This window comes from Pseudocercospora fijiensis (assembly GCF_000340215.1).
Source record: "Pseudocercospora fijiensis CIRAD86 unplaced genomic scaffold MYCFIscaffold_1, whole genome shotgun sequence".
In the NCBI taxonomy this organism is placed as follows: domain Eukaryota; kingdom Fungi; phylum Ascomycota; class Dothideomycetes; order Mycosphaerellales; family Mycosphaerellaceae; genus Pseudocercospora; species Pseudocercospora fijiensis.
Window position 1 is genome coordinate 9,428,267 of NW_006921532.1, and position 27,572 is coordinate 9,455,838.

At 45.4% G+C, this 27,572-nt stretch overlaps 6 protein-coding genes across 6 annotated transcripts in view; 2 read left to right on the forward strand and 4 right to left on the reverse strand.

Annotated features, from left to right (window-relative positions):
- Window positions 1–248: 248 nt before the first annotated feature.
- Window positions 249–2,149, reverse strand: MYCFIDRAFT_55671 (uncharacterized protein; the record flags this gene model as incomplete). The annotated part of the gene is made up of 2 exons (XM_007921983.1): window positions 249–1,922; window positions 1,983–2,149. The coding sequence occupies 2 exons, from the start codon at window positions 2,147–2,149 to the stop codon at window positions 518–520; spliced, it is 1,572 nt and encodes a 523-aa protein (XP_007920174.1). The 3' UTR covers window positions 249–517.
- A 31-nt stretch (window positions 2,150–2,180) lies between these two features.
- On the forward strand, window positions 2,181–4,082 carry MYCFIDRAFT_170727 (uncharacterized protein; the record flags this gene model as incomplete). The annotated part of the gene is made up of 16 exons (XM_007923755.1): window positions 2,181–2,214; window positions 2,238–2,271; window positions 2,302–2,333; window positions 2,369–2,426; window positions 2,456–2,818; window positions 2,850–2,916; window positions 2,951–3,091; window positions 3,153–3,218; window positions 3,248–3,377; window positions 3,416–3,454; window positions 3,486–3,495; window positions 3,527–3,704; window positions 3,734–3,780; window positions 3,809–3,835; window positions 3,866–3,921; window positions 3,961–4,082. The coding sequence occupies 16 exons, from the start codon at window positions 2,181–2,183 to the stop codon at window positions 4,080–4,082; spliced, it is 1,404 nt and encodes a 467-aa protein (XP_007921946.1).
- A 1,314-nt stretch (window positions 4,083–5,396) lies between these two features.
- Window positions 5,397–7,040, reverse strand: MYCFIDRAFT_76586 (uncharacterized protein; the record flags this gene model as incomplete). Its single annotated transcript, XM_007922282.1, has 1 exon — window positions 5,397–7,040. The coding sequence occupies one exon, from the start codon at window positions 7,038–7,040 to the stop codon at window positions 5,397–5,399; it is 1,644 nt and encodes a 547-aa protein (XP_007920473.1).
- A 1,136-nt stretch (window positions 7,041–8,176) lies between these two features.
- MYCFIDRAFT_149830 (uncharacterized protein) lies at window positions 8,177–10,333 on the forward strand (the record flags this gene model as incomplete). Its single annotated transcript, XM_007923756.1, has 3 exons — window positions 8,177–8,377; window positions 8,469–8,616; window positions 8,677–10,333. 3 exons carry the CDS (start codon window positions 8,177–8,179, stop codon window positions 9,783–9,785), a joined length of 1,458 nt encoding a protein of 485 aa, XP_007921947.1. The 3' UTR covers window positions 9,786–10,333.
- On the reverse strand, window positions 9,835–10,983 carry MYCFIDRAFT_210027 (uncharacterized protein). The gene is made up of 3 exons (XM_007923757.1): window positions 10,644–10,983; window positions 10,418–10,592; window positions 9,835–10,356 (listed from the first exon to the last, which is right to left on the reverse strand). Exons 1-3 carry the CDS (start codon window positions 10,858–10,860, stop codon window positions 10,182–10,184), a joined length of 567 nt encoding a protein of 188 aa, XP_007921948.1. The 5' UTR covers window positions 10,861–10,983; the 3' UTR covers window positions 9,835–10,181.
- A 15,718-nt stretch (window positions 10,984–26,701) lies between these two features.
- MYCFIDRAFT_128265 (uncharacterized protein) overlaps window positions 26,702–27,572 on the reverse strand; it is a gene marked incomplete at both ends in the record, with an annotated part of 1,872 nt that continues 1,001 nt past the window's right edge. Inside the window, one exon of the mRNA XM_007923758.1 lies at window positions 26,702–27,560. Within this exon, the coding sequence (XP_007921949.1) occupies window positions 26,702–27,560 (859 nt within the window). The remainder of the gene's footprint in view (window positions 27,561–27,572) is intronic.

Genomic DNA, 27,572 nt, shown 5'->3' on the forward strand with positions numbered 1-27,572 from the left:
AGGTGAGAAGCCGTATGGAACTCTGATCGGTGACTGCAAGACACACTCGCCCCCGTCAATGGGCTGGCGAGCACCACTTTCACGCCATCTTCGTATCCTTGAGAAACGTCAATGCCATCCTCTCACAGCGCGATGCGCATCGATTAGTACCGACTACTGTAGATATACGTCCCGGGACATATTTCAAGACTGAGCACGCTCGCAAAAGTGGAAGTTGATCGTGGCTGGTTGAGGTGTTTCCATTGAATGAGAATCAAAGTTTCAACTTTCAGTCCGCAAGTTGGACCAAATTCATAGCAGCACGTGCCTCGCAGTAGCCGCACGATGCATTCGTGCGTGGGTATCAGTCTGATTCTAGTCCGAGTAGTGTAGCAAGAAACATATCTGCCTTCCACCCGATTTGCGCTTCCCTAACTCCTGCGTCGTCCAGTGCGTGATCGTATCATAATTTTCCATCAACATTAATCTGTACATGCTCTGCAGAACATCTCTCAGTGTCTGACCACCCCTGCAGCAGCTACGACGCCGTACCAACAGGTGACATGGACCCAGTATCTCTGCTGAAGTCTCTCAAGGGGTAATCTTGGTTGCGGGCGTTTCTCTTCTCCATAGCGATAGGGTACTGCGAGCCCCGACTAGCACTTCGTATCGACAATCCGTCCGCATCCGTCTCATAGTCGGCGTGGTCTCGGATCTCCTGTGGCTTGATATCTCGAACAAGCTCAACATAATCGTATGCGAACTCTCCAATTTCAGCATCATCGATACCCGCGGCTTCTTCCTCGGGACTGGCGCGTAGCTTGAGTGCTGGGATGAATCGCGACAGTGAGGTGATTATGAGAAGTATGGCGCTTGTCATGAGGAAGGAGTATGCCATGCCGCAGACTGAGTCGGCAAGCTGAATGGCAAGCTGCAGCCAATGACCGTTGATCCAACCGCCTTTGATAGCAGCTTCGCCTACGGTGTAGCCGTCAAGGGCAGCGATATAATCAGCGGCGAAAAGACCAGTCAGGAGGTTGCCGAGAAACCCTCCGACTCCGTGAACGGCAAAAATGTCGAGCGCATCGTCGGCGCTGATCCAGTATTTGAGTTGTGTGGCGAAGTTGCAGCCAACACCAGCGACGACGCCATAGACGATTGCTGCCCACGCTGGTACAAAGCCTGAGCCAGGAGTGATACAGACCAGCCCGGCGACAACACCAGAACAGAAACCGACGGTGCTCCATTTCTTCTCCAACCGATAGTCCACCAGGCACCATGTAACGCCGCCGACGCAAGCTGCGAGGTTGGTGACCAGAGCGGCCATGATAGCACGCAGATTCGCTGAGAGGGCAGATCCAGCGTTGAAGCCAAACCATCCCACCCACAGAAATACCGTACCGATGACGATGTGGGTCACATTGTGGGGACGGTAGTTGAGCGCGTGCGTTCCGTGACCTGCCCGCTTGCCCAAAATGTAGGAGTATGCGAGCGCTGCGGTTCCTGATGAAATATGGACAGGAGTGCCACCAGCGAAGTCGTAGCCGCCTAGCTGGTATACCCAGCCGTGCGGATTCCAAGTCCAGCATGCAATCGGATCGTACACGACAGTCGTCCAGAGAAACATGAAAATCACGCAGGGAAGCATCCTTCCTCTTTCTGATACTGCTCCGACCGCGAGTGCTACCGTGATGCAAGCGAACATACCCTGGTAGACGCAGTGCATGAGGTCTGGGATGCGGGCGCTGCCAACGGATGGCGCAGCGAGGACATTGCGGAGCCCGAAATTTTCGAGCGTTCCGATGAAATGGCTGGCGTTGTGCGAGAATGTCAGGCTATAGCCCCAGAAGAACCACTGGAAAGAGACGACAGAGGTGGCCATGACTGACAGCCATATCAGAGACAGCGCCGACTTCCGCCGCGCAAGGCCTGAGTAGAAGAAGCTGTGAAGTGTTGTGTCAGTAGGATTTCTAAGACTACAACCATGTTCGATGAGACCATACCCAACGCCAGGTATCATAAGCAGCACAAGCGCGGTTGCAGTGATCATCCACGCGATGTCGCCAGATTGATAGTAGAGGTTGAGATTTAGTGACAGCGAGTCACCTCCCGTCAGACTGGTGCCATTCTCGGGATATGGCTTTAGAGGCACGTAGTCGGTCGAGGCCATGTTGAGACTTGAGAGGTGTCGCAGGTCTGCGATGCCCTATTGGCGGACGATTCAAAGCGACTCGAGTGCTGGCAATGCTGATGCTTAGAAGCAGATCGCAGCTGCGAGCGCGACTGCCGTTTGTCTTGTGCTTGCTTGTCCAATCTTGAAAGAAGGGGTCCAGCTGATGAAGTGCAGTTCAACGGTGATGCGCGCAATCCACTCCGCTAACGTTTGAAGCACGGCCACGGCAACCACGAAACCAGCAACTCCAAAGAAACCGGCGAGACACAGATCCGTGTTGCACAGAGGTTGTTGTTGGTTGAGCGACCAGAGAGCGGATGGTCAGCAGGACTCCGGCCTAATACAACTGCATGTGTTCGACCGTTTTCACGAGAAGGAGTTGGGTTCCGGCGTCTATTTGTGGCGTCTACAGGAACGGCGCTCATCAAGGCTGAAGACAGACTGCTGCCGAGGCGCACCTTCGACGAGGATGGGATCCTCGACACCATTGCAGAACGACTTATCAAATGAGCATGCTTTATCGACACCACTTTCTTCTGTTTCCCAAGCGGTGTGGCAGGATCCTGGGACACTGATGACGCCCGTCAGCACTGCTTTTTGGAAGTCTCCCGGCTCGAGGGCTGAGAGGGCACATTTCTGGGGTGAGAGTTGGCTCGCCCAGGAGACGTGAGAGGTGTATTCTTCGAGATCTGTCAAGTTTGGACCTTCCTGCAGTAGCCTTATCTGACGCCAAGGAGCCACGAATCATAAAGCAGGATCGAATGGTACCTGGCAGACTCGGTCGCAGATCCGGCAAAGTGCCCGTTCACCGAAAGTCAATGCGGCGCCACGATCGCTGAGCCGCTGAGATCACCTTCCCATTCTGGAGCACTCACGACGAGCATATCCGGCAGGAGCAGCTCGCAGTTCCATACGGCGTCTGATCACATCGGAGTGAAAGTGGGTATTCCCCAAACCCTTGCTCCTTATAGATTATAGCGAATAGCAACTTGTTATTCAGCGGTCCGACCCTAGTCACGTTCACTCCGATGTGGTAAGACGCTGTATGTTGGAAATGCAGCTTCTTGTGCAGCAGGTGAAGTCGGTGGCCTACAGGAATCATCCCAGCAGTCCGGACAGCGCCGCCTTCCGCTATTCTATCCATGCATCTTAATCTACGCCACGCACACGACTCGGGAAACCGCGATCGCATTGCGGCATTGGACCTCATCGCTCGGAGTCTGCCGTGACAACTTACAGAGTCTGTACGCATCGGAGTGCTAGTCACTAAACGCGGACCGTCGATTCTGAGCAGCGCTATTCGTTCGAATCCATGAAAATGCAGGGATACCAGAGTATCCACTGTCACTCCGATGCGGACAGAGTCTGTACAAGACACGAGCTCATCACAGTCGCGATCATCCGTCCTGGACAGTGTCGCCCATGGCGCCGACCAGCGACGTGGGTCTGCACTTCTGTACTGGTCGCACGTTACAAACATGAAACCCCAACGACAATCACGCTAACGTCACGCGAAATTGACGAAGACGCGCTCGAGCGTTCAGCCGCCATCGTCTTTCCTCATCAAATACTATACACCAGGCTTGGCTAGGCACTTGTATCGTCGAACGCTCTTTCCGCCTCCATAGGTGATGGATGGGATGTTGTGTTTTGGAGGAACACGCCGTCCAACCGATCAGCCACGTCTACTTGATTTTGAACCGTGCCGCGAAGGGCACACTTGATGCCTGTCATCTCTTATCGACCCAATGTGAGGACAGCATCGAGCTGTGTTAGAAGAGCGTTTCGCAAATTGTGAATGTGTCCAGGTGAGGCTAACGTCAGGCTATCGCGATGCAAGGCCGAAAGGTTCCTCGACGACGACAAGCACAAGGCACCGAATTCAGTTCCAAAGCCAAAGACAAACGAAAGACAAATGAAAGATATATAAAAGATCTGTATGAGATATGCATAAGATATATACAAGATATACACAAGATATATATAAGATATATATATTAAAGTCTTTTATTACTAGTCTACTCCTAACTAGGATAAGTAGCCTTACTCTATATATCTAGAGAGAAAAGCTAGTAGTATAATAACTCCTCTTTCCCTAACTTCTATCCTCTATAGGCCCTAGTTCCTACTTATATTACTTTATATAATATTAGTTACCCTTACCTACTCCTTTTACTAGGTAGGCTTTAGCCTTCTCCCTCCTTAGCCCTCTCCTTAGCTCCTCTCTCCTTATTCTAATACTATTTTAGTATCTCCTCCTTTACTAGTAAGAATTAGTTAGGTACCCCTTCCTATATTAGCTACTTTACTATTACTAAGAGTCCTTTCCTTATAGTAGTAAGAGTATTCTAGTTACTTATTCCTACCTTTCTATATATCTCTTATCTACCCTTTATTAAGAGGTAGAAGATAGTAATATTATAATATATTTTAGTAACTAGATTCTCTAGCTATACTAGTATTCTAGGGTAATCCCTAGAACCCTCCTTTTTATAAGGTATTATCTTAGGCTAATATACTCTATCCTAATTTATATAACTACTAAGGTAACTAGTCTTAGTTATTCTAAGTAGAGATAGATTCTACTCTCCTAGTACCGTATCTACTAGATTACTAGTCTACTCTATCCCTATTATAGGGCCTCTCTTTTTATCCTCTTCTTTTTCTATCTTTCTATCTAAGTATTCTTATTCTACTATATCTTTCCTAAGTAGAGTAGGGCTACTCTTCCCTATACCTCTACCTCTTAGCTAGCTAACTTAGTAACCTATTTTTAGGTAGTAGCTCTTCTTTTTAGGTTCTATCTTCTAGAGCCTCTAATCCTATTCTCTATTTCTCTATACTTTTTCCTTATATACTATTATATAGAGAGAGTGTCCCTCTTTACTACTAAGAGCCTTACTATATCCTAGACATAGAGGGTAAGAGAGGGGGTATTAGCTTCCTTCTAGAGAATAGTTTTAGGTATACTCTTATACTATAGGCTCCTATAAAAGATATATAAAAGATATATAAAAGATATATAAAAGATATATAGAAGATATATAGAAGATATACAGAAGATATATAAAAGATATATAAAAGATATATAAAAGATATATAAAAGATATATAAAAGATATATAAAAGATATATAAAAGATATATAAAAGATATGTAAAAGATATGTAAAAGATATATAAAATTTTCGTAATAAATAATATGTAATATAGGAAGCTATTCGAAGAACAAGTCAACTATAACCCTTTATAAGGACTTTGGCGCATGTTTTCGAGTGTCGCCGTGATTACTTCTCCATTCCTCTGCGATGAGACAACCTTCACAGTACCACTTCTTCTCCTTGGGCGCTTCTTCGATACCCACGCATTCGAAGTGAAACCACTGCTTCTTGCACCTCTCGTCATCACACGCCAGCATCCTTCCTCCTTCGGGCTTGTTGCAATAGCAATAAAGCGGCTCGTCATCCTCAGCATCCGCATCATACATCTCCTGCTCGTTGGGCTTTGCATCATGCACTTGGTTCGCACCGCGATTATCCTTGGGCATCTTACGTTCCTTAGCTGATGGACCGTCTTCATTGTTCTTGAGATCGCTTTCATGTTTTCTCTTCACGCCGTGTAACCGTTTTCTGTCACTCTGATCTTCACTCTTCTTTTCTCCATCTTTGGTCTTGTCCTCTTCCTCGGCTCCATCATTTGCGTGCTCTCCTTCCTCAGGATCCTGTATTGTATTCTCGTCGGGATCGTGAAGTCCGTTCACGACTTTATTGAGACCTTGAATGTCACCGTCTTCGCTATCTTTCAACTCTGGATCGACCCAGCCTTCAGTGTATGAGCCTCCAAAATCAATAATCCACAAATCATCATTCTTGTCTACCATGAAATTGTCTCCCTTCGCATCTCCCCAAATGATGTTGTGCTGGTGCAGCAGATCCACCGTTCGTGCGGAATCATCTGCCCATTTCATGCGTTTCTCTTGAGACACGTTTGAGTCCAGCATTTTAGTCAAAGGAGTGGGATCTGCGATGGCATCCATCAAGAAGCCCATCATCTTTGTTTCGCCATCTCCATCGAAATGGACCAAGCCTCGGAGAAGAGGAACTCGGATCTCATTGTGGATACCTTCGTCTTCGATTTTCTTCATGACTTGGAGTTCGCGCTTAGTCGGGCCTGGTTGAGCTGCGTCTACAGTCTTGAGGAAGTACTCTTTGCCATCTACCTTCACGAGAGTCGGATGTAGAGGCACCGGATCTGGTCCTTCGCATTCATCGAGTACGGTGATATCTGACGCTGAGAATGAAGGGACGTCAAGCTTCTGGATATACCTTGGCAACTTGATGACAGGAATCGTGCTGTCGATGTGCTCTTTCGTGTCGTCCGTCTCCTCATCTTCCTGTGCCAGGAGCTTGCCATTGGACAGATACAGATGATAGAAATGTGTTGCGCAGTGATACCAGTCTTGCACTGACCTATGCTTCGACTTCGGCTTTGGCGCTTTGCTGGAGAATAGCTTTGCCAGAGGCTTGAGGACGAAGGTTTGGAGATGCACAGTCGACGGTGCTGATGGGTCGACGTCTTCCTCGGACGACACGCTCATACTGATGCCACTGTCTTTGTCGTCCGACTCATCGCCATCTTCGTCCTCATCTTCTTGGACGAAAAGTGGTGATGTGTCATGGCAGCCGCAGTCCTCCTGCGACTCGTCCTTGACTTGCTGAAGTAACTGCAGGTATTGTCTGCGAATCTTCTTGCCTGCTTTGGACCGATCCTTGAGTTCTGCCGGGTCGACTATGACATGAAAGCGGACTCCGTGTACGAGTGCCGTGAGAGCACAACCTCCTTCATTGTCGTAGACGAAACTAAGAATGTGATGCTGCGGTAATTTGACCATGATGAAAAGTTTTGCTGGGTGAATGGAGAATAGTGGAAGTCCACATGCATAGAAACACGAGGAGAACCATACTTACAGCGTTCTGGCTCTGGGCCTTCTACTCTTCCCAGCCCATCGGTTGCTAGTCAGGAACACCGACATCATAGATGTATTTCGGTAGTCTAAGGGATTCTTGCATCACCATCTATGATCTCACAGACTCAGATATTGGGCGAAGTGTCGATGTGAAGGTTGTTCCCGGTAGATGATGACTGACCCAGGGGGGGGCCTTCCGGGGTTCCGAGATCTCCAGACCGAGATCGTTCCTGCAGAAGAGCGTGTCATCAACGACGCGAATCTCTCCTTCGGGCGTAACTTTCGCAGTGGCGCGTTGAGAGGCTTTCCTTTTGCGGTGGCTCTCATCACATCGATCTTCTTCTCATCCATCAGAGACGCCTTGAACCATGTGGCGCCTGCAAGTACGTCCCGATTCAATCTCCTCGCGTCCGATACCGCGACCGCTATCTCGACAACGTCGATGGAAGAGCACGCGTACTACGACTTGGTCATTGACTGGCACTTGACCAAGCAATAGACGTGGCCATGCTTCCACTATGGCAGCCAGGTCAACGAGGCCGTGGTGACATACGTACAGATGGCAGAAGATGCGGCTGCTTGACCACCACACGGCTTCAATTTTAGCCACGGCACCCCTTCTCTCATACTGTATTCACTTGCCACGGATCCCGCGCTTTCAACAGAACTGTGGCTATGGCGAGTGACAGTGGCACAAAATTCTTGAATCCTTGCTTCGGCTCAAATTTTCCGAAGCACACAGTCCACGAGACTGCCCTGGAATAAAGCGAGTCCATTTGGATTCGGGTTTGACCGATATGCAAGGTATAGGTATCCCTCCGAAGGCTCCGATCGATTCGATATGCAGGGAAGGCAATATAGACCGTACCCTCAGCTGATTCACGGCTGCAACTCAAGAAGGATGCATGGCCTGCGGCTGTCGATGCCACAGCCGAACATGGTTGTCACGCGCCTGCCGTGGGAAGACATCCGATCAGATATATTGCTGGCAGCCCGCGAGTCTGCATGCTCTGGTGCTATCGATCCAGCAACGAAGCATTTACGTTTCAGTCCCCAACGAGATGAAGTGTGTAGATTATCGACCGCTATTGCTTTCCGGCCTTCTATGCCTAACAGCGCCGATTGCGAGAGCCCAGCAAACAGAAAGCTTTGACGTCGTCGTGATTGGCGCCGGTCTATCTGGTCTTTCAGCTGCACGGAAGCTTTTAGATGCCGGCAAAAGCGTGCGTATCGTCGAAGCGAGGAGTAGGGTCGGTGGCAGAGTGAGTATAACTTTGTGTATAAGTCTCACCGCTCTGCTTCGGAGTCAGCATCGTCAGAAACCCTGCTAACCTTTATTTCCATTGCTTTTAGGTGGAGAACCAGCCACTCAAGAACGGCGGCGTTACTGAACTTGGTGCCGCATTTGTAGGACCAACGCAGGATCGTGTGCTAGCCTTGGCCAATGAACTAGGCATAGAAACGTTCTTGGAGTACGACACGGGGCACAACTTGGCTTTTGGTAGGTGGAACGAGTAGAATTCATGTTATCGGTTGTATGCTAAATCTTCGGTCATTCTAGTTGGCGAGGAGCGAATCACTTACGATTTACTTCCCATTCCATACATAGATCTGGCAACGACTGCACAATTCGGCGCGGCCATTGCAGCTCTTGATCTCAAGGCTTTGACGATCAATGTAGAAAAGCCGTGGAACCACCTCCTCGCTGCTCTGTGGGACAAGACCACTGTGAGACAATTTCGCGATTCGATCATCACAACGCCAGAAGGACGAGATGTTTTCGAAATTGGTGTCGAATCCATCTGGAGTGCGAGATCAGATGAGCTCTCACTGCTTTACGCACTATCTTATATTGCAGGAGCGGGCAACGAGACAACTAAAGGAACATTTGAGCGCCTCATTTCAACAGGTGGTGGCTCGCAAGAGAGTCGCCTGGTTGGTGGCACTGGACTTCTACCTAACGGCTTAGCAGACAAGCTTGGACGTGAGCATATCGTCTTCGATAATCCTGTCCGCTCCATCACATTGCAGCAGTCTGGAGAATATCTCGTGCAGGGAGATAAGTCCTCGGTCAGTGCCTCGAAAGTCGTTGTGGCTTTGTCACCTCCTGTAGCTGGTGAGATTGAGTATACTCCGGCTTTATCAAAATCGCGACAAAAGCTCATGGAGCACCTCTTCATGGGTTCTCTCGGCAAGGCTAATGCTATCTACCCTACCCCGTTCTGGAGGGATGCAGGGTTGTCAGGCCAAGTCATCTCTACGACTGGCACAGTCCAAACCACGTTCGATGACTCAGATGCAAATGCAACGTATGGTGCTATCCTTGGATTCATCGAAGCCGATCAGATGCGGGCGCTCAACAACGCGACTAAAGCTGAGATCATCGCTAGAGTCACTGATGATTATGTCAGGTACTTTGGCGAGGAAGCGAGGAATGCGTCCGAGTGGGTGATCAAGAGATGGGACTTGGAAGAGTTCTCCAAGGGTGGACCTACAGCTTTGGCTGGGCCGGGAACATTCAAGAAATATGGACCAGCGCTGAGGCAGGCTGTTGGTGGTATTCATTGGGCTGGAACCGAGGCTTCTGATTACTGGCCGGGATACATGGACGGCGCTATCAGATCAGGTATGCTATGTCACTTCTCTGGGCCCTTTGAACATAGAAGCTGACTGTCTGAAACAGGAGAGCGAGCTGCGCAAGAAATCATGGATAGTAGCTAAATTAACAGCGCAATTTTTGAAGCTGAATGAGCTGGTTCAATTATCAAGACTAAGGCAAAGGAGTGAGCCTTCACACCATGTACCTTTATAACAACTCCCGCTTAAGCATAAATTCCAAAAAAGCAAATGGATATCGCGACCATTCCCCAAATACCGTGGTTTCGACGACGGTTCACCATCTGGCCAGCGTTCGGGGAATCTGCCGCGATGTATAGCTCCGCCCAAAGAAAGATTCGAATGAGGGTTTCGTAAGATTTTAATAAGATTAGTCTAAGTCTCGAGCAACGAGCGTAGAGTGCGCAAATTGCTACTTTGGATAGCATGCCTTCCCAGAGTGGTAAATATCTAGGCATTTCTCCATTGCCGCATGTTCTCCGTAGCCAGACCAAAGGCTGTAACACTTAGGCCACTGACGAGGACTTGTAGGAAGATGGGATCAGGTCGAGCGGATGGGTGATGCCCTCGCTGAAGAACTTGTAGTTGCCAGTCTGGGTAGCACGCCAAATGGCGGTGGTTTTGGCGCTGTTCCTGGAGATCAGCACACTATTTCGACCGCGTTTTCGACTCAAAGAGCCACTTACTTTGCACCATTCTTCAGGTCCCAGGTAAGTTGAAGTATCAGCTTGCTCTGCTGAGCATCGTTCGGGAACAGCTGTACGGATGCATCGATGCTGTTGACGCTTCGATTCGGGTTGCTGCTGCTCCAGCCGCCTGTCAATTGACATTGCTTGATGCTATCATCACCTGGAGTGTTGCCTGTTCTAAATCAGTACGTGTTTCTTTCGAGGCAATAGAATTGCAGCTCACGTTGGGAGCAATGCCCGCTGAATCCTGGCAAATCGTCGGTCTCTTTGCCCTCGACATCAAACTCATATGAACAGAAGGCTCCGCCCTTGGCCGGGTCATTGCCGCAGCCGATGTAGACGTTGGAAATCGTCCATTTGTTGTCCACAGCGGTTGGCAGTGCATTGATTCCGAGAGTGGAGAGAGAGAGAAGAGCTGCGAGTGCTGCGGCTGAATACATACTGAGCTCGTTCGGACTGACTCAAAGATGCAGGAAAACAATGAATGGCAATGCTGAGCGTCGATGGGAAAGCTGTTGCTTGATCTGATATTGTCGTCGCTGTCTGTGAAATCGGTGTCTGTGAAACTGGAATGAGCAAAAGACAGCTTCATTGCTCAATCTCTTTATACTCCGCCATCTTGAGTGCTCGGTGCTCCATCCCTGCGTTGATCGAAATTGATTACGAGTTGCCATGGGTAGCCGTATTCAGAGTTGCCATGGGTAGCCGTATTCGGATGTTTTTTTATTTTTAAGGCTCCAAGCCTCTCTGCGGATTATTTTTATTATCCGGGGTTGCGTCAGCAGCCACTTCACCCCTCGCCCCAGCTCAGCGGGCGTGAAGTGACTGACGAAACCCGGATAGGAGAATGAGCTCTCAAGTCTCGTGGTCTCACAAGACAGATGACACGCCGCTGATGGCCCTGGGATAAAGCCTTGGCAGGGGCTGTAATATATATTTGTCTTTTACTCGTCCCTGGGGCCTGGTCTGCGACGTCCCAATACTATGTCTTCTGGGCGCCCCGGGCCCCGGCCATCACTTCGTATAGGTCACGCGGGTGGCGAATTTTCTGTTACTATCGTTTGCCTAAAACAAATATACTCCTATAAAAAACGAATATAGATCACTAATAATATAGCCCTATATACTAGATATATACCTATATAAAAACACTACTAGATATTATTATATCTAGAATTAGATCTACTACTTAGTTCTACCTAGAACTACTCTAGTAGTGTCTAGTTAGAAGTAAAGCTAGGACTATATTTGCCTTCTAGACCTATTTAGTTTCTATATAATTTCTAATTAAATTATACTAGAATTCTTTAAGAGTTTTATTAAAGTAATTTATTTACTTAGTTATAGCTTATAAAATTATAGCGCTAGGCCTTTACTTATATATACTTCTATTTTTATACTTACTAAGCGTATCTAGTTTTAGATTTATAAGTTTTTTAGTTATTAAAGTTATAACTTATCTAAAGCTATAGAAATCTAGTTTATCTTTTATTCCTTTTCTATTCCTTTCCTATTTCTTTCTTATTCCTTTCCTATTCCTTTCCTATTTCTTTCCTATTTCTTTCCTATTCCTTTCCTATTCCTTTCCTATTCCTATTCGATTCCTATTCGATTCCTATTCGATTCCTATTCGATTCCTATTCGATTCCTATTCGATTTCTATTCGATTCCTATTCGATTCTTAGTCGATTCCTATTCGATTCTTAGTCGATTCCTAGTTAGTTCCTAGTCGATTCCTAGTCGATTCCTAGTCGATTCCGATTAACTTTTAGAAAGTAGGGCTAGCTTAAGCCGAGGCTATATACGGACTACTATACGGACTACTACGGCTCTATCTAATTAGTTAGATCGGTAGTTAGGTCGGTAATTTCGGTAGTTAGGATTACTATATACCCTAATACGCTTATCTTTCTACTCTAGTTCTATACTATATCGTAGCTAGGAGGCAAGACCGATAGGTACGAGTTAGTACGAGGATAGTATCTTTTAATAACGCGTTATTATTCTAGCGAAGCGGAAGGCTAAAAAAACAGGCACCTAGAGCAACCTAAGGAGCTTGCGACGAAGGTTATAGAAGGTGTCTGTTTTTAGCCTAAGGCGAGCGCGAAATAACGATCGGATTGTTGCGCTTGTTGCGCTTGCTTTGTCGGTGCTGTCGCTCTTGCTATGTCTATAGTAGCACGAGGGTCGGATTGCGAGAAGGGCGCTCTATACAAAATAAACCTCGCGCTCTAATTAGTAGAAATCAAAAAATACTGTTACGTGTTCCAGCCTTAGGCTACTAATAGCACTATACTATACTATACCTTGTGCGCTAATAGGACATACGACACAGCACTACTACACTAGCGCTAACAGCCTATGCGATACCGACACTATGCGACACCGACACTATGCGACACCGACACTATACGACACCGATACTATGCGACACCGATACTAGGCGACACCGACACTATACGACACTAGCTATATGCAACCCCTATGCCTACCTACTCTACAAACCACATCCTGCAGCTACCTTCTATAGCAAAACAAACTATAACCTGTAAACAATAAAAGATCAACAAGGAAAGAGCTATATAGGAAGAGCAAGCATAAGAAATAAATAACTTAGAGAAATAAAGGACTTAGTTAAAAAAAAGAAGAATACTACAAGGTAAAAAACTGTAGACGGGCAACACCCGGAGTCACTCTTACGGACACGATATAGACCTCGAGCTTTTGACCCTTTAAGACAAGTTACGAATCAACTAAGTGAACATGCCTACTAGACTTCGACCTTATACGAATCTTATAAAAGAAACGCCGCTATAGAAAACCTGTCCCGGAGAACTAATTTCTTTAGGGTTAGACAATAGGCAGTTACCTCTACTAGTTTATTAGGCTGCTAGCTGCCTTAGAAAAGACTATTGAATGGCCTAAATCCCTTAGGTTCCCTACGTAACTTAATAACTAGGCGTAAAGGATTACTGCAACTCCTTACCTAGTTGCAGCTAGGCGACGCTTCGTCTTAGTCGATTATTATTAGTTAAAGGTTATGAATTGCAGTGTCATTGTATACCCTTATTGCTGCTACCTAGCGTAATAGCTCAGTTAGAAGGGGGAGGTAGGTAGGTAAGGTTTCGACACTTTGGTTAAGGGTTCAATTCCGTGTCTCGAAGCTATATTATTAATATTAAGTTAGTGTCGACATTGACATTGCTACGTACCTAATTCGCACCTAAACTCGCCTACTCCGAAGCCGACTAAGTTGAGTCGATTGAGCGCATTTCTAGTAAAACTACGCTAGTAAAAGTAATTAATACGATAACGACGGATGCCTTAGGCAACCCCCTACTCTATAAAGGACTTGCCCTCGATATATGCTACTAGTAGGAGAATAGTATCGCAGCTTTCAGCAGATGAGAGCTGCTAGCAACGTAATACACCCCTTACCGAGTCGAATAAGGGTACTAAAGTAGAGGGCAAGTTGATGTCGAGCCTTAGTAAGGGCTTAACTTGTCCGGAACGCTAACGTTGCGATACGAATGAGGGTACTAAAGTGGAGGGCAAGTTAATGTCGAGCCTTAGCGAGGGCTCAACTTGTCCGGAACGCTAACGTTGCGATACGAATAAGGGTACCAAAGTGGAGGGCAAGTTAATGTCGAGCCTTAGCGAGGGCTTAACTTGTCCGGAACGCTAACGTTGCGATACGAATAAGGGTACCAAAGTGGAGGGCAAGTTAATATCGAGCCTTAGCGAGGGCTCAACTTGTCCGGAACGCTAACGTTAGTAGAAGGGTCGTAGATAGAAGAGCGCTCGATATTAGAGTAATCCTGCGCCTTCGACCTTTATAGGTAGTTACTAGGTAAGCGGACACTAGAGTCCGTGCATTTATATATAAGAAGCCGCACCCCTACTTTTCCTGAATTGGTATAGTGCGAGCTGTACAAACAAATAGGGAGCTCTTTCCCTTGCTTCTCGTGCTCCGCCTTCCTATACGCCTTACCCTCGATCGTATAAACGCACTCTCGCGCCCTATCGGCTTACACTCGATCGCCTACTATATCGCTTTCCCTATCGTATCGCTTTACTCTAAGATGTTGCTAAAGCCGCATTTGCATCCCGATCGCACTAGCTACACGCTTTATAGCCGTTTGAACCGCGACCGGAAGCTATACATTCGAGGCTACGGCTAGGTTAGATAGACTATCCGCGAGCAGTATAACCTCTTCGTTAGCAATAACTTAGTCGGCCGCAACCTCCGGCGTACACTCAATAGGATGCTCAACAAACTAGAAGCATGCCTAGACACTAAATTGTAAGAACTTAAAGACTAGATTCAAACGGTAAACCTTAGCGACGAATATGCCTATTACGACCTTATTTCTGCCCTTACCGATACCTATGCTAGTCTCAATCAGATTCAGACTATACGCATAATAACGCGCACTCGTTCTATAGGAGTTCCTAGCGGCGGACCTCTAGATAGTAGTAGCGGACTACCTAAGAAGAATCTTCTAACCGACCGCCCTAATCTTCCCGATAATAGCGATAGTAAGGCGGATAACGACTACGAAGGACAGAAAGACACATACTCTAGTTGTAGTCACTAGAAGAAGTAGCGCTGTTTCCTAAAGGGCAAGAGAAAGCTGAAAACCTATAAGAAATGCCGAACGAAGCCTTCTACTAGAGGAAAGAGAAAGTTGGTAGCCGACAACGATAATAGCTAATAGACACCTTCTAAGCGAGGCGGTAGTCGTATTAGTAGCGGGCGGCTAGTATCTACTCCTTCGTCTAGGTATATACCCATCGCTATCTAGTCTACACCCCCTATACCTTCGAGTATGAATCTAAGCTTAGGTCTAGGTCCTATTACTACTAGCCCTCGCACCGGAGATCTATAGAAGAAGGCGCTACCTTCTTTAATACTACCTCCGCCTCGACCTTCGCAACTTTCGCAACTTTCGCAATCGTCGCAAGTTCTAGAGTCTTCGATAGGCGCGGCTAGTCGTTATCGCTATAGTTAGTATAGTAGTAACGACCCGCAGACTGCTACTACCCGTACTACTTAGTATAGTATTTCGAGATCTTATCGCTAACGTCGTCGTACTAGAGAAGATGTCTCGCAAATACCGAGCATCGCTAATATTCTCGCTAGCAACGCTAAACGCGTATAGAAGGCGCAAGATACAGAGTTTAGTAGCGATAACTTCGGTAGTGACTTTGACCTTCTAGAGACCTTCGGTATAGGTACGGGTAGCGGTAATCCTAATCTAGACCGACCGGACGAGCGCCTATAGTTCTAATACGAAATCTACGATGTGCTACGTGCTATCGCACGTATTATAGCACTACATGAAAGCACCTGCTAGTACTGTGCTGCGGCTAACTTTAATCGAGAGACCTAGTTAAAGTGGTGCTAGTTAGGTATATACGAGACTAAGCGCGTGCTATTCTTCTATAAGCACGATAAGGAGATAGAGTACGAGTACAATTGTCGACTATGCCGGCCCTCTAAGGACGGCTATATAGGACCTCGCCGTCGCCGAGGACAAGGCACCCGCGCTATAGAAGCTTAAGCCGAAGAAGATTAGAAGTACGATAAACATTTCCTATTAGGCGAACAACCGGCGCTTACACTAGATCCTAAGAACCTCTATACGCTAGCTCTATATAATATCGACATAGGACTAGTTAAAGAGTTCTTTACTAAGCTTAACGATAAGCAGATAGAGCACTACTAGAATGAAGAAACATAGAAAGGTTGTAAAGAGCGCTAGTTTAATATAGACTTAGATACTAACCCGCAGTTAGACACCTTTAACAACTGCAAGCGCTGTCGGACATCTAGAGATAGCAATAAGGCTCGAGGATCGCCTAATCTTATATTAGCTGCTAATCGGATAGATCCTAGCGTCTAGCCTACTAATGTCGATACCGGAGAGCCTTTGCTATTATTGTCGGCGACGGAGGAGATGCTAATAGCACGTGTACACGTATACGTAGAAATGCGTCTAGTCAAGGGCGCTTAGTAGCGGTATAAGAACAATGTTGTCAACTTTCTACGAGATACCGGCAAGGTTTAGAAGGAGTTACCTCTTGTACTAGAGCATCTAGAGATAGTTGTTCTTCGTCCTGCGAATAGGGATAATACTACTAATCGTATATTCGTACCTGACTTCAAAGTACGGCGGTAGGCAGTAAAGGCTTAGTTGGACCACTTAGTCCAGAATAATCTAGAGTATGCTAGAGTTGCGATTAATAAAGAGCGCCTTTCTTAGTTGCCTAACAGTTAGGATGGCGAGTCTGTTATACATAGGCTTAACGCTCTTAAGGAGTACGACGAAGAAGAGATGCCTCCTCCTCTATAAACCTAGTTAAACTAAGATCAGCCGCAGAATACCAGCAACCGTCTAAACCTAGAAGTAGGAACACAGCCTAATAGCCGACCAGGTACCTAACAAGAGCTCGACAGCCTAGCTAACTACCCTTTCGAGGCAGCTCTTCTATAGGCACACATTCCTAAAGGTGTACGTACCGCTATTAATAATATTCTTTAGGAATGGGAAGCTTAGCGCTAAGCATAGGCCGATATAGCGAATCTCGCTGCCGCATAAATGGACGCCTTATTAGAAGCACCTTAGCAGCATTGGTTAACTATGCCTAACTTTGATCCGATTCCACTTAACGAATTTAACGCTACGCAAAAGCTTTATACTCGTGCCTTTCCTACGCTAATGCCCTAGGGTACCGCCGATTACGTAGAGGCACGCCTACGCGAGGTATCCTATAATAACTGGATTGAGCATATAATTAAGTAGGATAATAGTACCGGTCCTATTCGACACCGCTTTGCGAGCCACTCTCGGTTTCGACACGTTGCACTGAACACGCTTATAAGAAAGCAGACGCGCAAGAAGGCCGACTATATTATATAGCAGAACCCCGACTTTGAGGAAATCACTCTTAATAACCTTCGCAATACTATCGACAACGATGATACTAAAGCTAAGCGCCTACTCTCTACTGTCGTTCGTTATAGTAACACTTTACGAGGCATACGCGCATACTAGATTGCAAAGACCGCTAAATTAGAGAATTACGTAAAGGCTCTTAGTTGCCCGCACCTATTTCTAACTTTTAGCGCTGCTAATCTACATTGGTCGCATTAGCAGAAGCATATACCTACAGTACCGATAGGAATAGAGCATAAGCGGGTTAAGATCGCGCGTAAGAATCTTCGGCAGAACCCTGCTATTGTAGCATATCACTTCTATCGCCGCTATTAGTTTATTATAGACCTTATACGCAAGAAGTTTGGTATTGTAGACTACTAGAATCGGTATGAGTTTCAGGCTCGTAGCAGTTCTCACAACTATAGCTTGGTTTAGCTTAAGCATCGCCCTAGTCTACTACTTCCTTAGTCTTTTACTAAGGCTAATCGCACCGCCCTTGCTAAGTTTTGGTCCAAGCACGTTACTACTATTAACCCTGATCCTACTCGCACTAGCCCTATTGCTAGTGAGCTAGCTATACTACAGATAAAGACTAGCGAGGTAGATAGTAGCTAATACTAGTTGATGCTTAATGTTAATCGAGTGTAGCGCTATACGTGCGGCTATAAGTATTGTTAGCGTAAGAATAAGGACACTAGCTTTGTTACTTGCCGATTCTATTTCCCTCGGGATCTCTACGACGAAGGCATCGTTACTAAGAACCTCAACCCCCGGCACTAGATCTATAATAGACCTCGCAATAACACCCGTATAAATGGGTATAATCGCACTATCTAGACTGCCTAGCTCGGCAACAACGATATCGCTATCTGTACGGATAAGGGTACTACGGTCGATTATCTTAGCAAATACTATACGAAGCAAGAGAAGCGGAGTGAGTCTTTCCTCGAAATCGGCAGGAAGGTTATCCCTAAGATTAATGCGGCCGGTATACGACCGATGGTATCCTTCTTCGCTAAGATGCTAAATAAGCTAATCGGCGAGCGTGATATCTCCGCTTAAGAGGAAATGCACCTACTTCTTAACCTTCCCCTTGCCTAGGGCTCGCGAATAGTCTAGAACTTTAATTATCGGAAGCTAGAAGATTAGTCTCGACCTAAGCGATACGATAAGGAGGTTAGGGACCTTGTCACCTAGGGCAAATCACCGCTACTAAAGTACATAGAGCGTTATAGCATCGATAAGGACAAATTCGCCAAGTTAGACCTCCTTAATCGACCTAATCTAACGTTGTTTGAATTCCTTACTAAGTGGGACTTCCGCACCTTTAAGAAGCGTCTACGAGCGAAGCTACGGGTTATTAATTAGTACCCTAAGTATAGTAGTGTACCTAATGGCGAGGAAGGTACATACTAGGACTAGTGCCGCACTAAAATCGCTTTACATTATCCATTCGACGGCTACTACCCGTTAATCGATAATAGCTATGTTTTCGTCGATAATACTAGAGACACAAACAACCCTCCTATAATGCATATAACGTAGTCTGCCGCCTTCGACTAGTGCAACACCTACTATACTTATCTAGACGACTATATAGGTGTAAGTCTACCAGAACCGACCGCTAATTTGTTCGAAGACGAGTATTATAATATAGAATTGGAGGCCGTAGATAAGGCTTTGCTCGTAGCTACATTGCCTAACCGTCGTCCTAGGGAGCAGCTAGAGGATCTTAATAACCTTAGTAACCGACAGATCGACCGTAAGCACGACTAGGCTGCTTATATTGGCCGCTACGGCATCCAAGCGTCAGATACTAAGGATTTCTAGAGGACCCTTCGCGGCACTAAGCGTGCTTAGCGCGTTAGCATTCCTCTCGACCTACCTTAGCGTATTGCTAGTTTGGCTCCTGCTTAGAAGCTTTTCTTCGACAAGCTAGTTGATTATTAGACCGCCTTCCTTGCTAATCTAGGAGATCGAAAACCTTTCTTACTTAATATTAATAGTCGAGCAGGTGTTAGAAAGTCGTTCGTTATCGATACACTGTCCTCCGAGCTCGAGCGGATTATAGACTACTTTAATAATACCGATTAACAGGCCTATGCATCTCAGGCTATTTATATACCCGTTCCAATCGTCCGATTAGCTCCGACTAGTATAGCTACTAATAGTATTAAAGGCCGTACGATACATTCGTTCTTCCGCTTACCTTTAACGATAAAGGAGTACATTCCTCTCGACGGACAGGCCCTTAATCAGTTCTAGTCGGTACTACTTAATGTTGAGTACATTATAATCGATAAGAAATTAATGCTTAATCTTACACTTCTGTTTTAGATCGATTAGCGGCTCCGACAAGTTAGCTATACCTAAGCAGACGGAGAGGAGATGCTATTTAGAGGGCGTTGCATTGTGATTGCCGGTGACTTTCACTAGCTACTACCTGTAGGTAGTAGACCTCTCTTCTCGAAACTAGACGATCTCTATACACTAGAAGATATCGCTAGATACGGTCTTTACTAGCAGTTTGACTAAACCATTCAACTCAATTAGATCTAGCGATAGTAAGGCATAGACGCTACTGCTTATGCGTTTCGTAAAGCCCTCGAGGGTTTGCGCAATGCCCTAGGAGGTATAACTGTTAACTACTAGGAGACGCTTATTACGCGGCTTAAGCCTAATCTGCCTCAAACTAAACAAGACTCATTTAAGGATGCGCTACGCCTTTACCCTTTCAAGAAGCAAGTCAACGCCTATAACTAGGACGCTATACGAGACAATAATACTCCGATTCGTGTTGCTATCGCGGAACACTCTAGTACTACCTACGCAAGTTACGCTTCTTATGAGACAGGTAGCAATCTCTATCTACGGCTTCCGCTCTACATTAGAGCCCGCGTTATAGTAACTCAAAACCTCTAGGTTGAAGGAGGTGTCGTTAATAGCAGTATTGGTACCGTTCGCGACATTGTTTGGGAAGATAATAGTAACGATCCGGCAGACATTATTTAGCGACTTCCAACTGTCTTGCTTGTCTAACTCGATAGGTATACTAGTCCTACTCTTAACGTTTAGTACGATCTAGACAACCAGTATAACCTCCCTCCGAATGTTGTACCTATCGTGCCGGTCCGCCGTAAGTGGTTACATAACTAGCGACAAGATGCACGATGCGTACGCACACAGTTTCTAGTTACGATTGCCTATACGGTTACGGTTTACAAATCTCAAGGCATGACCCTCGACAAGGTCGTTCTAGATATATCTAAGAAGGACTTTACTCCTAGCCTGTCCTACGTAGCCGTCTCTAGGGCACGTAGCATTGCCGATTTAGTATTCGAAGAGCTATTCGATTTCTATAAGCGCTTTAAGCAGGGCAAGGCTCAGCGATCTGTAATTACTCGATACGCTGATTATATTCGTCGTCGTCCTTAGCGTTTGTTGCCGCTTAGCGAACTGCTATCATTAGAAGCACCAAACCTAGCTTAGCAGCCGTTACGAGACACTGCTGCTAACCGCAAAGACGCTTAGAAGAAGCGGCAAGAGCAATTACGCCGTTAGCAAGAAGCCTATACACGACAGCGACAAGAACAAGACCGAGCTTAACTACGAAAGGATCTTCGAGCTATTGCTCGCGCTAAGTAGATAGAGACGATCCTACGGCAAGATCCCTAAATGCTATTCAATTTAAATCGCATTGCTCGTGACTTTACTTACGCCCCGCCTAAACCGTATAATTATCGTTAGCCGCTCTAACATGCTAGTACTCCTACACTCTTAGTTAAAGGCTTAGTAAAGGCTTTTAAGTAGCGCTTTCTCTAGTGCGCACCTCCGTATATCTCCTAGGACGCCAATAATCAATCTCAGCAAGGTTAGCAAGGTCAGCAAGGTTAGCAAGGTTAGTAAGGTTAGCAAGGTCAGCAAGCTAGCGCTGGTTACCTAGTATACGGTCCTCGTACGGCACACCTACCTCCAACCGATCCTTTAAACGCGGACTTCTTCTATCGTGTCGCAGCAAACCGGCGACAAGTCGAGCGAGTACGGCAGCTACAGCGACAGCTACAACTATAACAGTCTAGTCAGCTAAACCTGATTGCTACTTACGACTTTGTTGCCCGCAATACTTATGCTTTACTTTAGCCCGGTAATATCCTTAATATTGCTTAGCTAGCCCGTCGCTTTCTGGATTAGCACCTATAGTATCGCCTTGATTACACATTATTCGAATATAGACTTGCTTTAGCGCCTAATGTAAGTTTATACTTTCGACGTAGAGTTAAAGTGTTTGCCCGCTTTAAGGATCGCAATACTTAGGAGGAAATAGCGTACGAGGCAATAACGGTTTAGGAGGCTGCTGCGTATAACAATAGGCACTAAGATCGAGATATAATAGGCACTTAGGAAGCAATGGCTTCATAGGATATCGACATGGAAGATACACAGCGTACTAGAGAGGCTAGGCACGAGGACTATAGTAATACGGTTAACATAGATTGAACTTAACGAGGTCGATATAGATAGAGCCTAACAATGTCGATGTATATAGGACCTGATTACGTTCAATCCTATAAGCGGCAAACTGATTTAGGAGCGCTTTTAGTAATAGCTTACGTAGATCGTTATTTCGCGCTCGGCTTAGGCTAGCCTTCCGCTTCGCTGGACTTATTAGCACTCGCAGGGCTATAAGTATATCCTTGTAAGGTTACTTATAAGTATAGAGTTAAATATAGGGACGTCGTAGATTCTATTAATAGGTCGTATAAGTAGGAATAGCCTAAGTATAAAGTAAGAAAGAAGCCTAGGTAGAGCGAGAGGTTAAGAGATCTCGTTACCTACTTTTAAGATAGAACTATAATAAAAGTTAGACTTATTTAAGTAGCGGGTATAGTCTAATTTGCTTTACGTATAGTCTAAAATCTCCTTAATACTAAACTAAGCCCTAGCTAGCCGACCGAGCCCTAGCGACTAATTAATATCTTATCGATATACGTTAAAGATATTTAAAACCTCGCTAATAGCGAGGATAGTAACGTTAGCCCTACGGCCTACTCGAGTGCCGGCGACGCTTCGGAGGGCAAGCCTCCTACGCCGGTACGTCGCTCCTTGCTTCTATAGACAGAGAGGAGTATTATTCGAGGCGTTGTATAGAGTAATTCTAAGTAAAGCTGTTATATGCTAAAATCCTAAATCAAAAGTTCGGGTTATGCCCGGGCTCGGTCGGCTAGCTAGGGCTCGGTTTAGAGTCTAGGCTAAAATCTAGCCTAAGGGCTAAGACGCGTCGAGCACAGACAATAGGGACCTTTAGAAATAGTTAATTTGGCTACCGGCTTCCAAATAAGCGCTAGCTCCTAACCGTTATATAAAGGATTAATATAGCGCTTTTTACGGACCTTTAGAAGAGGCCAATTTGTATGTAATCGAAAGCGGTTTAGTGTAGTAAGGAGCCCCTATTCTAGACCTTCTAGGGGTATAGACCTTAGCTATAGACCTTAGCTATAGACCTTAGCTATAGACCTTAGCTATAGACCTTAGCTATAGACTAAACTATAGAAACTGGAGCTATTGTAGTTACTGCAGCTACTGTAACGGTTGTTGCTATTGCTAGTAAATACCTTAAGGAAGATAGTAGTAATAAGGACCGGTAGGCGCAGAGGGAGGGTGAATCTGTACGTAAATAGTAGCACCGCTAGTTAAGGCGTAACCGACTATTTAAACTAGCGAGAGTCTATAAGAAACAGCGCTTCGACCTTCTTAGTTATCCGGAGGCTAATATCTAGGGTAACTTCCGCTTTATAAGGCCTAAATTAGTAGAGCTAGCAGACCTGCTAGATATCGGTTTAATTGTGTTACTAGTCGGCCTCAAATTGCTACCTACGACGGTGCTTTATATAGTCTATAAGCGGCTATCTAGTCTAGGCTTCTAGAAGGACCTAGACGAGAAGTTTGGCTATTTAGCTACTATATTGAGTTACGTATTCAACGCGGCTATATATAGTCTAGCAATAAGGTAGAAGTCGTTCTTATTCTTTAATAGGAGGCGGCTTACTAAGCAATATCTCCGGAGCCTAGCAGAGTCGCTATATCTATCGGTCGGACTATCTAGTGTCTTTAGATATATTAACGGCACTATAAGGAAGATTGCGAGGCCTAGTCGCAACTAGAGGGTATTCTATAATAGCTATAAGCACTTCTATAGTATCAAATTCTAAGGTATACAGCTGCCGGATAGAATACTGCTTATCGATAGCCCTTATCCTAGCTCTTATAGGGACGGCCGAATAGTACGCGAGTCGGGGATCAACTAGGTATAGCATTACCTATTTAATAATAACAATATAGATAACAAGCTCTTTATATTCGGCGACTCTGCGTACGGACAAGTAGACGGCATTATCGGGTCGTAGAAATCGAAGAGGGGCGGTTATCGTAACGCTATAATAGCACAGGTCTCGAAGGAATAGTTAGCACTACGCTAGTTAGTCGAATAGGGGTTCGGTAAGGTAACTAATAGCTAGCTATTCTTCGAATATAAGAAGGGGTTACGTACTAGTCTAATGCCGATAGAGTCCTATTATCTAGTCGCTATATTGCTTACTAACTGCCTGTCTTGTTATCGTAGAAACAAGGTCGCCGCGCACTATAGCTTAAAGTGTCCGGATATTAGGGATTACTTAGGTGCTAAGCTGCTACCTATGCCGCCGGTAGACGCTAAGGTGCTAGATCTAATACGTATAAACCCTTCTAGTAATGGACTAGAAGTCGGAAGTAATATAGAAGATATAGGCGATATAGTTGTTAACGATAGCGAGGAAGAATAGTAATAGATTGAGGATTATATAATATTATACTATTTCGCGTTCTCTCTATTAATTATCGGAGTAGATACGGAAGAGCGTCGGAGGGCCGTTTTCCTATACTATAGCTATATAAATTGCTCCTACGTATCTTAGTAATAGATAAAGACGGAGAATAGCGGGGGTTGTATAAATTTCTAGAATTAGTCGAAATTTAGTCCTAGTACTTAGTATTATAACTAATAGTATCGAAGGCAGCAACAACTATGCTAAAGAATTCGTATTTCTACTGCGTTTCTTACTAACTCCGGAACTAAGGGGCACTCAGAATACTATATATAGTACGCTTTATTTAGTTATTTTTAATTAGGTCTAATACCTCGATTATACGAACATCTACGCACTAACGACTATTAATATCTAATATCTAACGCTTCTAATATCTATAAAACAGTTCTATCGCTATCGTAGCCCTCGTTACTATCTCCTATCGGCGCAATAACGTTAGCAACGAGGTTGTCGTCTAAGCTAAAGTCAGTAATCTGCGACAACTATAAAGGAACGAGAGGAATATATCTAATACGGCCGACAAGAAGGGCTCTTAGCTTATTGAATTAACATACCGTAGACGCGTATATTAGCTTTATACGCTTCTTAGAGCGGTTGTCTAAATCGTCTATTCGGCGGATTAAATAGTAGTTGTTTGTTGCCTTAGAATAATAGTTAGCTCTTAGCTAGTTTGCTAACGTAGTAATTGCCTCTCGAAATAGCTCTAATACTCGGCTTAACAACCTCTCCTTATTTAGCTGTTTCTTACTATCGATATATAACCGACGGCGCGCTGTATATAGTGTTCTAACTAGAGTATTAGATGCCTTAGAAAGAGCCGGATTTGGTAATAGAGTTAAAGGTAATAGAGCAATAACTAGACTCGGTATCGATAGATCCTAAAGCCGCTAAGATATAATACGGAGTATATTGTCTTGTACCTACTAAGCCGGAGTCTCGTACGTACGGAGCTCGTTAGTAGTTAGTAGCTTCTCGCGGAGCTTCTTATTATTATGCAATATAGTGTCCTTAAAGCGATTAAGTGTCTGTTTGAACTCGGAGTCGTTAACTACAACTATACCGAAAGCAGTAAGAAGGGCTCTATACTCGAGAATACGCTTTGCAATCTACCTACGAACAAGGCCGTCTATGCCTCTAATTGTACGTTGTCTAGCAGGTCGGTTGTCGTTATACTATTTCTAATAGCGCTTTACTATGTCCCTTATTCGACCTTCTATATAATAGCTAGAATTGGCCTCGAAGTGCCTAATAATTAGTAAGGCAAAGTCGTCGGAGATCTTGCTATCGCTATTAACTCGATTGTAGTCGTCTTTTATACTACCTTCTTCTACCCCTTTAGTAGTAGAAGGCTAAGAGTCGACTGAATCTAGTATAGGTTATTAAACTATAACCTATTGTTGCCGCTAAGTATAAGCCGTTAAAGAGGTATCTATATCTCTCGTAATAACTAGTCTTAGTAGAGTTGAATTTGGCGTCTATTTAGTCGCTATACTGCTATCGCTATCGCTATTAGTGTCGCTTGAATTAGTTAACAAGCTCGCTACGGACATAGAGCGACTATATAGCCGCTTAATAACCGACTAAATTATAGGTAATAGACTTCCGACTAGGTATAGCTATATTAAAGATATATCTATATAAAGAGGGTTACCTTAGAGAGCTACTCGGACAGGTATAGGCGGTGCCTATAGTAGTAGGTAGACTAGTATAGCGAATGCTAGAGTTAAAGAGCCGGAGCCTAGGTCGATAATACGAGAGGGACAAGAGGGGGTATCTATAGTAGCTATAATCGAGAACAATAGTAGTTATACTAATAAACTAAGACTTCTACTGCTTCCGTAGACGCCTCTTATCCTACGGACGATATACTATAATCAATCCTCGAATTTAGGTTCTATTTAGTAGCCCCCTATTACTAATTATACTAACGGCTATATACCTAGACCTTTATATATATAAGTTAGTACCCTCTCGTACTATCTCGAAGACCTAATAGCCACTTTCTACCTTACTGTCGCCGGTTATAGTGCATAGCTTATTATTCGGTAGTACTAAGTCTGCTAAGAAGCTAGTTTAATAAGCTAAGCCGGATAGGGTTTAAGCCCCCTTCTACCTCCTTCTACTTCCGGTTAAGGCAGGATCACCACCTATGCGAGTTGTGAATATAGCGTGTTATATGCTTTTGAACGACTCCGTTCAAAAGCACGGTCTAGGCCTACGAGTTGATAACTCGCAGGGGTGGAAAACCAGCCTTCGAAGGATGCGGCAGTAACCCTCGTATCCACCTTGTTCGCCGACCTCGAGAGACCCCTGCAATTTGGTGGCTTCTGAAGGTCCCTAATAGCAGTAGCTTCCCAGCGTGGGAGAGAGGGCGCAGTAGTAGCATTAAGCATTAAGCTCGAAGTCAATAATGTCCTGAAAAACACTTTCCGTTTGCGAAGGGATCGGATTGAACCGTCTGACTAGCACTTTGGGTATTAACCTGCTGCCGCGCCTTCTTGCTCCCTCTTCCATTTCTGAGCCATCATCATAAGCTTATTGACCTTAGCCGAGCTCTCATCATCAGCCGGGAAGACATAATCCATATACTCCTCGAAAGAATCATCATCCAACTTTCTCCTCTTCTTGACCTTGCGTGGCAACATCTTGGCGACCTTTTCGATGTCTTGTTCGCTGCCGTGAGTATCTTCGAAGCTCTTCCAAGCATTGAGTAAGGATACACGCTCTTCAACGAGTGCTTGGTCCCTGTAGAGCTTGTGCGCTCGTTCGAATGTCTTGCGAGCGCGCGTCTTGGCGGCTTCAGAAACGGTCGCTTCCTCTGAGACTTCTTCTGCATCTGGCACGTTGAGCTCGAAATGAGCATATGATATCCAGACTTTGACGTGCTCGGTCTTCTGGAGTAGTCGTTCGTAGAGATCGCGAGTCTTGTCGTAGGCGCCTTCTTCTTCCTCGAAGTCAATGTATGCTTTCCATACCAACTCGGGCATGTCGAGCACGTCTTGCTGGATGGCGAGTTCGAAGATGGCTCTCGTACGGTCCAAGTCTTCCAGACCGTGCTCCAACTCTGCGAACTTGATCCAAGCTTGGCTGTTCGATGGGTCAAATTCTATCCATTTCTCGTACAGTGTGCGACATCGCACAAACTCGAACAGTTTGAGTTCCATCTCGATATAGGCGCGGAAAAGCTTGTTCTTTGGGCACATACCGATTGCCCTGCCAACAGTCTTTCTGGCTTTGTCGAGCTCCTGCCTTCTCAGATGGAACTGTGCCTTCAAGACCCATAGCTTGGCGAAGGTGAACTTTTTGTGAGGAACAATCTTCAATGTTTTTATAGACCTGTGGCGCATC

Bases quoted from the DNA above. Each gene is read 5' to 3' on its own strand.
- MYCFIDRAFT_210027 (XM_007923757.1), bottom strand. From the start codon at position 10,860: ATGTATTCAGCCGCAGCACTCGCAGCTCTTCTCTCTCTCTCCACTCTC. The intron at 10,593-10,643 runs GTGAGCTGCAAT...GATTTAGAACAG, and splicing joins CAGCGGGCATTGCTCCCAAC to GCAACACTCCAGGTGATGAT. The intron at 10,357-10,417 runs GTAAGTGGCTCT...CCAGGAACAGCG, and splicing joins GACCTGAAGAATGGTGCAAA to CCAAAACCACCGCCATTTGG.